Source organism: Amyelois transitella, chromosome 5 (assembly GCF_032362555.1).
Source record: "Amyelois transitella isolate CPQ chromosome 5, ilAmyTran1.1, whole genome shotgun sequence".
Taxonomy (NCBI): domain Eukaryota; kingdom Metazoa; phylum Arthropoda; class Insecta; order Lepidoptera; family Pyralidae; genus Amyelois; species Amyelois transitella.
In genome coordinates, this window is record NC_083508.1 from 12,644,530 (window position 1) to 12,657,610 (window position 13,081).

Below are 13,081 nucleotides of genomic sequence, written 5' to 3' on the forward strand. Positions count from 1 at the left end.
TCACTAATTCGCATACAATTGTTTTTTACTCATTTCCTCTTTATCTAGAATTAAACTGAAAGCGGAGACTTTCGGGTTCTTATTCCGGCTGTTTATCGTCTGCATCCTATAGAAACGCTATACCACAAGACATATCCAGGTACAATACACATCCGGGTGTTAGCACCACTTGCCAGTGGAGGCCCGGCCGGGCGCGGGCTGCAGCTCGGGGTACAGGCGGTCGGCGGGCGGCGCGCCCAGCTCGCCCAGCTTGCGCGGCGGCCGCGGCGTTGCGCGTGCGCACTCTCGCGGCCTCTCTCGACAGTTCTTATCCGCTCCGTGCGTACGCTTCACTGGCCGCTTCGTCTCAGACAAATCCCCGTTCTGCAACCCCGACGGCGGCCGCGACGGCGTCTCCGACTCGCTCCCGTTTATCAAGGAGTGCGCGCTGCGAGCCTTGTGCAGCGACAGCCTCAGCGGCTTCCGCGGCGGTGTCGGCCGCGTCTTTTCCCCGGATCTGTCATCGTTCTTCCTGTAGTGACTCAGCCGGGTGGAACAACTTTCCGACCCGTAATCTATCCTGGGCGAGCTGCCGTACACGTCGCCGTTCGGGTAGTCGGAACACTCCGACTCGAACTCCGAGGACTTGGCGCTTCTCGAGTGCAGTTTGGACGTTCTCCTGCTCGACTTGTGCGCGTTCTCCAGCACTTTACCGTCTATCCTGCGGTACATGTAATGTTTTTCCGACTCCAGCTGAACGTCCTCGGCGCTGTCATTCTTCTTCATCTTCCGGAGGCGCTGCGATCGCTTTAGCTGCTCGATGATGGACAGAGTTTTCCTCTCGGCCCAGTTAGTTTTCTTGATACTTTCTTCTATCCGACCGGCCGCTTTCTGTATTTCGTAATGCTTCGGATCACAAGCGCCTATACTGGAATGCCTTTCTGAATCCTTGAAATCTAAATCGCTGTCCGATCTGAAATACTCTTCCCCTTTGGATCTGTTGAGCATTTCAGACTTCATGCGTTGTTTTTCGATGTGTCTTTGGTTTCTTTCAATCATGCGGATGGCGGCGTCGGTCTCCGCACTGTAGTCGATGCCGTGTATGCAGTGGTGGCTGAGCGAGTGTCTCATCCTGCCCGCCCTGTGCTCGAGGCTGTGGCAGCTGGGGGCGCGGCCGGGGGGCGGCGGGGACGCGGCGGCCCGGGAGGACGCGCCCGAGGCGTTGGAGCGCGGCCTCATCAACGGCAGGTTGCCCTCGGCGCCGTCCAGGCCCGGCAGTTTCGCCACAATGGCCGTGATGTCGGGCCCCTTCTGGAACACTTGGACCTCGGATTTGGGACTCCTGCACTGCGGCTCCGAGGTGATGTTGATGTTGGTGACGTTCTTCTTAGTTTTGTTCACAGTTATACAGCTGTCGTTACTGCTGGATGGTTGCACCTGAAATTAAGTATTCGTATTTCATATTTATTGAGATTTTCAAATACAATCTCTTCTGGTAAAATGACAAATATGTCGTACATGCTGTGAATGGGTTCTTCCTTCGGCAAATCTACAATAAGTCATGCTAATTTGTTATTTTATGATGTATTTCTTTTATTGTTAGGTATATATGTATATTGGATCTTGTATGTAAGTATTTTGTTTGTAATGTATGTATTTAATAGTTCGCATGTGCAATTGCCCACCAACTTAAAGTTTTTCTGTTTGGTCAGCTGGTAGACTGGTAGAGAATGCCAAACGTCATTAAGTCTGCCTGTTGTAGGTATATATTTTTTCTGCGATAAAGTTTTAAATAAATGACATGAATATGTTTTTAAAGTAGTTACTCCATCCCCATCTCCTTTTATTTTTATATAAAAGGATAGTTCTGATGTTCAGTCTTTTCGAGACTGACGGCTCTGTCTACCCCGCAAGGGATGTGGGCGTGATTATATGTATGTAAATAAGTTGTTTTGATGCTAGCAATACCTGGGTATGCCTGGCCAGCAGTTCAGCGACCTGCTCCTCGAGGTAGGAGATGCGGTGCGTGAGCCGCGTGTTGTCCGACCGCAGGCCCTCCTTCGCCTTCTCCGTCTCCTCGGAGGCGGTCCGCAGCGCGTTCAGCTCGGCACGCAGTGATGTTGCCTCGTTCTGGTGGAAAATCAAGTGGAACTGTCGTTAATTTGCGAGGTTCTAATCCGTGATTGTTAGTTTGAAATCCTAAAATACATATGGTCACGTCTATATCCCTTGTGGGGTAGACAGAGCCAACAGTCTTGAAAAGACTGAATGACCACGTTCAGCTATTAATCGGCTTAATGATATAATTGAGATTCAAATTGTGACAGGTTGCTAGCTTTGTGTTGGCTCTGTCTACCCCGCAAGGGATATAGACGTGATTATATGTATGTATGTATGTAAGAATCCCAAGTTTGTGAGCCTATCCCTTAGTCGCCTTTTACGACATCCATGGGAAAGAGATGGAGGATATTCCTTTTTTATCCTAAAAGTAAATTAACGATATTAAGTCCGGAATTAAAAGGCGACTAAGGGATAGGCTTAGCCAGCTTATATAAATTGGGATTCTTGTTTTAGGTGATGGGCTAGCAACCTGTAACTATTTTAATCTTAATTCTATCATTAAGCCTAACAGCTGAACGTGGCCTATCAGTCTTTCAAGACTGCTGGCTCTGCCTACCCCTATTCTATAATCACGTCTATATCCCTTGCGGGGTAGACAGAGCCAACAGTCTTGAAAAGACTGTTAGGCCACGTTCAGCTATTTGGGTTAATGATAGAATTTAGGTTCAAATAGTGAGGTTGCTAGCCCATCGCCTAAAAAAGAATCCCAAGTTTGTAAGCCTATCCCTTACTCGCCTTTTACGACATCTATGGGAAAGAGATGGAGTGGTCCTATTCTTTTTTGTATTGGTGCCGGGAACCACACGGCACAAAATTGACATCTTACTAAAACCTGTCTGAACCAAATTTTGAAAGCGTAGTTATACCGACCTGTGTAAATGTATTCTGCTGGAGCTGATGCAGCCCGCTGGGATGCTGTCCATTAGTTCCGTTGGTCTGATGGTGACCGTTGACGGCCCGAAGCAGCACTAGCCGCGCCGACCCCGCCCCGCTCGCCTGTTGTAGCTCCTCAACGCTGCGACACGATACCACGCTTGTTCCGTTCACCTCTATTACTCTGTATGGTCGGAAAAGTAGGTTAATGAGCATGGTTATTTCTGGATTTATACGAATAAGTAAAAAGACAATTTTTAGGTTTATCAATCTATAAGGTCGGGAAAGCAGGTATATGAGCATGGTTATTTCTGGATTTATACGAATAAGTAAAAAGTCAATTTTTAGGTTTATCAATCTATAAGGTCGGAAAAGTAGGTATATGAGCATGGTTATTTCTGGATTTATACGAATAAGTAAAAAGTCAATTTTTAGGTTTATCAATCTATAAGGTCGGAAAAGTAGGTATATGAGCATGGTTATTTCTGGATTTATACGAATAATAAATTAAAAGACAATTTTTAGGTTTATCAATCTGTTATGTCGAAATGTAGGTATATGAGCATGGTTATTTCTGGATTTATACGAATAATAAATTAAAAGACAATTTTTAGGTTTATCATTCTATAAAGTCGGAAAAGTAGGTATATGAGCATGGTTATTTCTGGATTTATACGAATAATAAGTAAAAAGACAGTTAGGTTTATAACGTCTGGCTATCTGGATTTAAATTCCATCATTTTATGCTATCCTGCGCCGATAAATATACATATATATTTCAATCCTTATATGAACTGCGAGTTGCCTGCGAATTCACAGCTTTCTGGTAGGAATTTGCATGTGAGATTGTCACAAAAGATAAACAGAGATTGGCGCATTGAAAAAAAATATGATTGAATTGAGAACCTCTCCTTTAAAGTCGGGTAAAAAAATTGTTTTGTAGTGTCGAAATTAGATAGGTAGTATTATACTTAAAGCATTCTTGAGAGAGGTAACAACTCAACGTACAAAATTTTAAACTATTTAGTTGATATTAACTTGTTCGCAAAGCAATTATCGCTATATGCAGTCGAGCGAGGAAGCGTGACATTTGGCCCCCGCTTCATAAATTGTACGACTATAGAATCGAAGATCTACTATAAAGTTACAATCGACTTTCGTAACTGGGCACGTTATCCATGTCTTCTTATGAAACGGCACAGGCAAGGAATAAAGTAAAAGAAAAATATTTGGCGCATACATTTGCTATGTTGAAAAAATAAAAAAGTCTAGGGATAATTTCATCACTTAGGACATATATCTAAGAGTTAACAATAAACAATGCAAATTCTTAATGCTGTCGCAATGTATCTGCTTTTTTATCTGTTTCGGTATTCATTAAATATATATACAATGTATGGTTAGGTATTTTTTTGTTTCCATAGACAAGTACTATGAACGTAAGTCATTGCGTTTTCGTAGTAGGGACTTTAAGAAAAATCACATTTCTCTGACAAAGTTTCTAAAGAATTCTTACCCTTTCCTCTTTGGCGTAGAGATGCGTTAAACACGTCCTTACTTGTTACTGCGCTATTTTATGTCTTCCTCTGACATAATTATCTTTATACAAGCAATTAGAAGTTAAGTATTCTCATGCTCAGACAGAACGCTTTAAATCAGATAAAATGAAAAGTATTATCATGTATGTAAATGATATTAAAGACCTGTTAGATTATTCAGCTCACTGGTTTCTGGATAAAGATGTGCTTAAATAGATAGATCAGTCACCTTATTTCCGTATTTCTTACTGGCTGCGCGCCACGGCTTCGCCCGTAAATACTTCATAGGTACTATGGTACTAACAATTGCCAAAATACACCCGCAGATTTATCATTGTACTTTTTTAACGGTGAATTTTTTTTACATAGATTCATTATTTTATTTTTTTAAGATTTCCGAAGTCTTTACAAACAAACAATCATAATAACTTCATCACAAAAATATTAGTATACATGTTAACTACAGAATGATAATGGCTGCCGTGTATACAAGTAGTATGACAACGCGCCTTTATTTATGTAAGTACCTAAGGTATTGATTTATATCTCCCAGCTAGTTAATGCCATAAAAAAGTGATAAAATTAAGTGGTCGTGATACGGAGGGCAATTTGTTTGCGTCTAGGACGACCGCAAGAAGAGCTCGCGGCTATTCGCAAGATTATCTCGTATTTTCTCACGTATGATATAACGACAAAAATACCACTAAGTACTGGTTAGTATACTCTATCATATATCAACTTGGTTAGAATCAAATTTATTTATTTTGTGCTTGTTTAGAATGAAATACAGAAAAGAACTTGCTTTTTCCGTGTCAAATGGCGGACTTTGCATTGAGTCTTTTGTAAATAAATACCTTTCTTGACGCAGAACGTACGTAAGTACTACCATAAAACCGTATGCACTCGGGGCGGGTCGCCTGTTATTTATAAGCCAACAAGATAAGTACAAAACAATTAAATTTCCAATTGAAATAACTAATTTATTCAGCATATATGTAGATATAAGAAAAAAGAGATGTGGTTTCCTGAAATAGCCTCGGTATGGGCGAGTGCGATCAGATGCCGCGATTCCACGGCCGATTGTGGGCCTCTGACCTCAAGTCCTAGAGGAGATACGTGCCTTTTGCTATAGAGACTGCCCTGGGTGGTGTTATCTCACCACAGAGAAAGAATGAAAGGCTTTTTTGTACATAAGGAAGCGTATTTCGTTTATTTACTTCACAATAGATGTGCTGTTTACTCTTTGACTTACTTGAACCTTGGTTGGTATTTTCGCTAAATAACGTAGATTTCTATTTGAATATAAACAAATATTTGAATCTCAATTCCATCATTAAGTCAAACAGCTGAACGTGGTCTATCAGTGTTATCAAGACTTTTGGCTCTGTCTACCCCGCAAGGGATAAAGACGTGATTATATGTATGTGTGTATGTAACGAAGATTTCGATTTGTTAATTTATGCCAGTGACCATAAGACCATAATACAAATTAAACACTACCAATTGTATACCAATGACGGTGACATAGATCAATCTGATGATGATGACTATTGTAGGTTTATAAGCCATGCTTGATTTTCCAAAGATTTGACTCCTTTCCTTCTGGGATGGCACCAATCTCAAGAATATCACAGAATGAATAATAGAAGTAACGTACAGACAACAGAACATCAACCTACCCAAATTAATCTCCATTACCGTGCCATAGAGTTCCACGCAGTTTTTGAGAAACGGTTGACTGTACGTAAGCTATTTTGATTTGAGTCTGCACTGACGCATTGGAAGCGGCAGTGAACTTAGTTTTAAGTAATTTTTTTGACGTCAACCAATGTTGTTAAACCATACGTTTTGACAGTTATTAAGCGATATGAAGTATCCTATAGTAATCAATAAAAATTTTGAATTTCGAATATTTTTTGAGTCAACACGGCACGGCGCTAAACCTACCTTAATTTTGAAGTTCCCTACATAGCTTGGTCTGTATTCTCGTTTCCTCTGCTCCGTGAGGCTTCTTCGCCGGCCTCCTACATTGTAGCATGATTTGTGCATTACGGTTACGAGCGCAACTGAGATCAAGATCTCAGTATTTATTATATCTTGGTTATGGAATAGTAAACTGATGATAACCATAAATAAATATATAACAGGCAAATAATCCGTGTATTTTAAAACTGTGAGTTCCTTGGTTACAAATATAATATAGTCAACGGCTATTTATTCGTAAAACACCATCCTACTAATATTATAAATACGAAAGTTTGTATGTCATGAAGTGCCGTGTGATACCCGCGGCACCAATAGAAAAAAGAATAGGACCACTCCATCTCGTTCCCATGGATGTCGTAAAAGGCGACTAAGGGATAGGCTTATAAACTTGGGATTCTTCTTTTAGGCGATGGGCTAGCAACCCGTCACTATTTGAATCTCAATTATACCTAGGTATCATTAAGCCAAACATCTGAACGTGGCCTATCAGTGTTTCAAGACTGTTGGCTCTGTCTACCCCGTAACGGATAAAGACGTGATCATATGTATGTATGTATTTAGTTAAATCATTCATGTTGTGAGTACCTGTCTCCCGGTCTGATGGCCGCGTTGTCTCCGGCCCAGTCGATGACGACGCCGGCGCCGCGGGGTGCTGCGCCCCACGAGCCCTCGCGCACCTCCGCCGACACCAGGGCGACGCTGCCGCCGTAATCGCGAACCGTGCTGAAAAGGTGACATGAAAACTTAAGTGACTTAGGTGTCAAGAAGTATTATGAGGATAAATGTTAAAAGTTCAAAAAATATGATGGAATTCCTACTTAGAATGACGATAATTATATTGTTTTTAAAAATTGTAAGGGCGTTAAAATATTTTGCGACCAACTTTATCAGTAGGTATGTCAAGTTTTTAAGAGAAAAAATACGAGTCAATTTATGATAAAACGTCAGTGTCGGTCGCAAACGCGAATTGTTCCAATCTCGCCAGATGAATACATAAAATCTCGCTACTTTCCTAGAGGGAGATACTACATTCTTCCACTTGTTACGGTCCCTGAATACTTCTTTCGCTTCATCCACATTCTCAATTCTCTTCACCAAAGCTCGCCGATTTCGAGTATTCTTGACCTGAACTTTTTTCAGAATCGCATCTAAATTAAAAAAATTCCCAACCCCACTCCTGAGTTTTGTTCGCTACCTACTAAATAAAACAACGAAGCCAATTTTAGTTGTTTTCAAAAGCCCTTCGGTATAATTCCCTTGCCCTGCCGGCCGCCGTGGGAAACGCAACTGCGGTCAGTTTGTGTGAAATGCATTCTGTAACGTAAGCACGCCTTTCCTGTCTCAGCGTATTAGGCTTTATTTACGGCGGTAAAGATTTGTGATATCGAGTGAGGTGAGGCTTTGCTACTAACAACATTGTGTTGTGTAGTTGTGATGCGGCTCAGACGAAGTTATACCTCTTGTCTTGTCCTAACTGTTTAAAAAGAGAATCTAAAATGCTACGCTACGCGTTGCTTCAATATTTATCCATTTAAAAGTTTGAATTTGTTTCAGATCTATTTTTTTTTAAAGTTTTGCATGATGATACTCTGTTGTCCTTATGAGTTACGGTTAAAGGTTGGATCATTCGAAAATCGACCAAAATCAAAAAAGTTGTTTTGAATAAATAAAGACAAAAAGCATGAAGTATTTCAATATTTTGTTTTCAAAAGTACACCTAGTAGATATTTGAAATATTCGATTTATTTTTTTTTTCAAAATAAACTGGCTGGGTAGACGGCAATTCACGTAAAAGATAGATTAATAATGTTTGCTTTTTTTAATACTTATATGCAAAGTTTTACATACATACATATGGTCACGTCTATATCCCTTGCGGGGTAGACAGAGCCAACAGTCTTGAAAAGACTGAATGGCTACGTTCAGCTATTTGGCTTAATGATAGAACCGAGATTCAAATAGTGACAGGTTGCTAGCCCATCGCCTAAAAGAGGAATCCTAAGTTTATAAGCCTATCCCTTAGTCGCCTTTTACGACATCCATGGGAAAGAGATGGAGTGGTCCTATTCTTTTTTGTAATAGTGCCGGGAACCACACGGCACCTGCAAAGTTTTATGCTTAATTAAACATTATTTCTTAATTAAGACAAATGATGAAGGTTTAATCTCTTCGTAGGGTTTCAATTACGCATATAGAGGTAAACTTCATTAAGTTTGAAATAAAAATAAGTCAGGGTGTTTATCCGACAGTAACCTGATCTTCACCGACGTTATCGTGATCCACATTATGGATGGGTGGATGAGAATCTCCCGATATAATTTGCTTGAAATAACACATCGATTGTCGATAAACTTAATTTCCAGTTAAAGCGTTAAAGGTTAAAAGGCTATTTTACCGGTAATTATTTAAAGCCTTATCATTTTAACAACGAATAATTAACTCCACTAAAAAGCTCAATAGTTTAGCAAAATCTTTATCCAATTCAAATTAAAAATTTTGTTTGCATATATGAGTACGTCAAGCTCTTAAAACACAATCTTTTTATAAAAAAGCTAATATGACTGATTGACTGACTGAACTATCAACACATAGCCTAAATTACTGGACCGATGAATGGCATGCCGATAGTTGCTATGATTTAGGCATCAGCTAAAAAAGGAGTTATGGAAGTTCCCGGGGGTACCGGAGATAAGTTTTACGCGGGCGGAGCCGTGGACGCTCAACTGTAGTGATAAAATCCTATTGGACCAAACAAAAACAACGTCATTTCCAATTTTGAAATAATTAGATATCAGCTTGTGGAAGTCTCTACTTTTTTTTGTTATTGGAGATGACAAAAAAAAAGTTTCTTTAGTATATTTAATATGCTTCAGCTCATCTCATGTCAATGTCAGTTTAGACCTAAGTATTCCATGAGAATACTTAGATTTGCAAGATCGAGAAATTAGTCATTCACCCAATAAAGAAATGTTCCATTATAGACAGAAAAACAACGATTGTTATAACCACCTAACATACAGCGTTTATGTAAAATTATAAACAAATATATGATATTACCAAGATTACGATGACGCCTTGTTTTCACGCTAATGTTAATGCGAGTATGATAGGTTCTGTAATAACGCTGCTAATGCCGTAATGACGGTTCAGTGCCACGCGATCGCCTTTCCAAAATATGGATGTACACAACGTAAATAAAAATATTTATTTATTTAAATTTTATGATTTATAATGTACAACAGGTGCCATATTGAATTCTCTGCCAGTCTTTTTAAACTCAAAATAACGAAATTATAGATATTGCTTAGTGAGGCTCGTTTATGTCTTTTTATAGAGTTACCCCGGTTCAAGTAAAATAAATAATATATTTCTTAAGTTTTCTTGTTAATAAGTTTATCCATCTATCAAAAAGATAAGATTAAGTAATGAATGCCGCATAAATTTAATGCAATATCCGATTTTGATGAAAGAAAACCAAGATATTTATAAAAAAAGTTTATATATACGGGAAGGAGGAATTCTCCCGAGGGCATACATTGTGCGTGTCGGGAATTCCGCAGGCCTTGCTTTCCGTCTATTATAACTCTTTTTTTGGTCCCGAACCTTAAAAATATAAAAGAACATTATCATATAACTTAACTTGATTTTGTATAGAATACCTAGATTTATTTTAAAAATTGGATACCAGGTAGCACTTATTGACGTCACATCACTTAAATCTAATTATAACTGCTCCCACTTCCAAAGCTCATATGTAGAAGAAGGGGCGGAGCAAACCATACTGCAGCATTTTCACCGGACGTCAATTTACAAATTAATTCTAATATAAAATTAACAAATTGATTTTCGGGATAATATAATAATATCTTTTAATATTACTGTGAGGAATAACATCGTGAGTTAATTCTTCACACGCAGACAACTGAATGTGTTACCATGATCCAATATAGCTCAGATTTCCATGCAAAGATTGCGAAAATCAGACGGGAGATACTTTGCGGACTCTAAATTTTAACAAAATTGTGAAAATTTTAAAAACTAAACCTTTTTTGATTTCTCTCTTTCTAAATCAGACCAACGGTTCGAAAGTTATCGCGTTACAAACATACATACATACTCGTAATTCGTAAAAAAAAACTTGAAAATAATTAAACAGTAAATAAATACATACATACGTAAAATATAAATACATACATATGACCACGTCTATATCTCTTGTGGGGTAGACAGAGCCAACAGTCATGAAAAGACTGATAAGCCAAGCTCAGCTATTTGGCTTAATTATATTCAAATTGAGATTCAAATAGTGACAGGTTGCTTAGTCCATCGCCTAAAAAAAGAATCCCAAGTTTGTAAGCCTTAGTCGCCTTTTACGACATCCATGGGAAAGAAATGGAGTGGTTGTATTCTTTTTTGTACTGGTGCCGGGAACCACACGGCACCACTAAATAAATTGATCAGTTTTAAAAGCCTACGAGTCTAAAGCTCATGTTTTTTGCGTGTTCACAGTCTGCACTGCAACTAGGTAATTGATACTTGCGATGTGTCCAGTCGATTCACTTCTTTTTGCTCTTGTCTGAGAGCTTTCGAAGCTCGGCTACTAAACTACCATGAAACATTGGATAAAGCTTAAGCTAACTTGTCGTAAATAGGGTTCCGTGTATATCAGTTGGATCTCGCTTGCGGTATGAGATCTTATCTCGCCGCTCGCATATAATAGGTGAAATTTATTGTAGTTACGTTAAATAAAAATAAGTACTTATTGCTTGAAGAGTTTGGTTGTTTGTTTGAACGCCCTAATCTCAGGAACTACTGGTTCGAATTGAAAAATTCTTTTTGCGTTGAATAGACCATTTATCGAAGAAGGCTTAACATCATGCTGCAACTATTAGGAGCCAAGAAATAATGAGGAAAATGTGAAAAGAACGGGGAAAATTATTAATCCTCGAGGGCTTCAATGATGCCCAAAATAACAATTCCACGCGGACGAAGTTGCGGGCACAGCTAGTAAATGATATTTCCACGGTCTTCTTTTAAGATGAAAAAATACAATCAAACTTAAAATATATTTTTTTAAATAAATATGAACCTTGTTACTTAAAAAAACTTCATAACTGCTCTTAAAGTATAAAACAATTTAATGATACCTTTAACGTGTCCCGAGAGCGTAGACGTCATTGACAATCAATCACACGACTTGTAAGGTGTTGCTGCGGCGCGAAAATTTATGAAAATGCGCCTTTTATTTATGAAAACTAGCCTTATGTAGCGAGGTGCGGCGACAGCATGATGTAGAGACGAATTTTATATTTTCTCAATAATATGTTACTACAGGCTGTGAATTAGGCTTATATGACTTGTTGAAAAGCCCTTTAAAAAATAATTAAAGTGAAATATTTTATAGTATAGATAGAAAAGACTGCAATGAAATTATACGAAAATAATTTTGGACTTTGTTTCGGGTAAATTTTAGGAGAAATTATTATTATTGAAATTTAAATTAACCTACTACCTAATAATAATACGCAGACAGCTAATATATATAACCTTAGTAGTTATCAATACCTTATCAACCTTCACTTCACTTTTTAATATTAAGGCTCCATCGTTCAACAAAACGATGATTTAGCCAATGTCAAGGTTGAAAAATACACGATGACCTGACAAGTGACGATATCGTAGATCCGTGTGAAACCTAATATATTTTATATACATGGACATCATTATAAGGACAGGTGGACAGTAACGACAGAGTTCTATAATATTATTGAAATACATGTAAGAACAATCAACGTCATAAGTAGGGTGGGTTATTGCTTCACAGACGCACTGTGTCGACTGAGTGACCATAAAAGAATAATGTCCCACAGACATATCTCCGTGTACAACACATTAATACAGATAATCGCAGGCGACTTCTGAGAAAATTCACGCCTATTTATGAGCCCTTTTTGTCGGCAGTTGTGATCTATGTTAAGAAATAACTATCGGTTATCTATCTTTTCAACATAAGATAGTTATCTTTTTTATTTGATTTATAAAGAATCTGGTTCCTAGTTTAGATAAGCCCGACTCGTCTTAGTGGTTTTTATGGTTCGCTGAAATGATCATAGTTTTGATATTTTTATGTAAATTTATACTAATAAAATGATTATGATCTTTAAGAATTTATCTATAAGAATTGAACCTTAGAGAAACTTTTTGTTCCAAGTTTTTTATTTGTAATAATAAAATTATTCAGAATATAATAATAGATTGGTAAAAGTGTAGTCTTTGACTTTTTGTGCCAATCGACAGCCACAAACTTACGTTAGTGATGATGCACTACATGTTAAGTAGCCCTTTTTACTCTGTGGCTCAGCGGTAGTACGCTTGTCTGTGACACCGGAGGTCCCGGGTTCGAATCCCGGTCAAGGCATGATGAGAAAAGAACTTTTTCTGATTGTCCTGGGTCTTGGATGTTTATCTATATAAGTATTTATTATAAAATATAGTATCGTTGAGTTAGTATCTCGTAACACAAGTTTCGAACTTACTTCGAGGCTAACTCAATCAGTGTAATTTGTCCCGTATATATTTATTAT

The 13,081-nt window shown here is 38.4% G+C and overlaps 1 protein-coding gene across 1 annotated transcript in view; it reads right to left on the bottom strand.

Moving 5' to 3' along the window:
• Window positions 1-144: 144 nt before the first annotated feature.
• Window positions 145-13,081, bottom strand: part of LOC106139128 (uncharacterized) — a 40,918-nt gene continuing 27,981 nt past the window's right edge. Inside the window, exons 8-11 of the mRNA XM_060954969.1 lie at window positions 7,083-7,220; window positions 2,971-3,157; window positions 1,948-2,109; window positions 145-1,416 (exon numbers count right to left, since the gene is read on the bottom strand). Of these exons, the coding sequence (XP_060810952.1) occupies window positions 160-1,416; window positions 1,948-2,109; window positions 2,971-3,157; window positions 7,083-7,220 (1,744 nt within the window). The 3' untranslated portion in view covers window positions 145-159. The remainder of the gene's footprint in view (window positions 1,417-1,947; window positions 2,110-2,970; window positions 3,158-7,082; window positions 7,221-13,081) is intronic.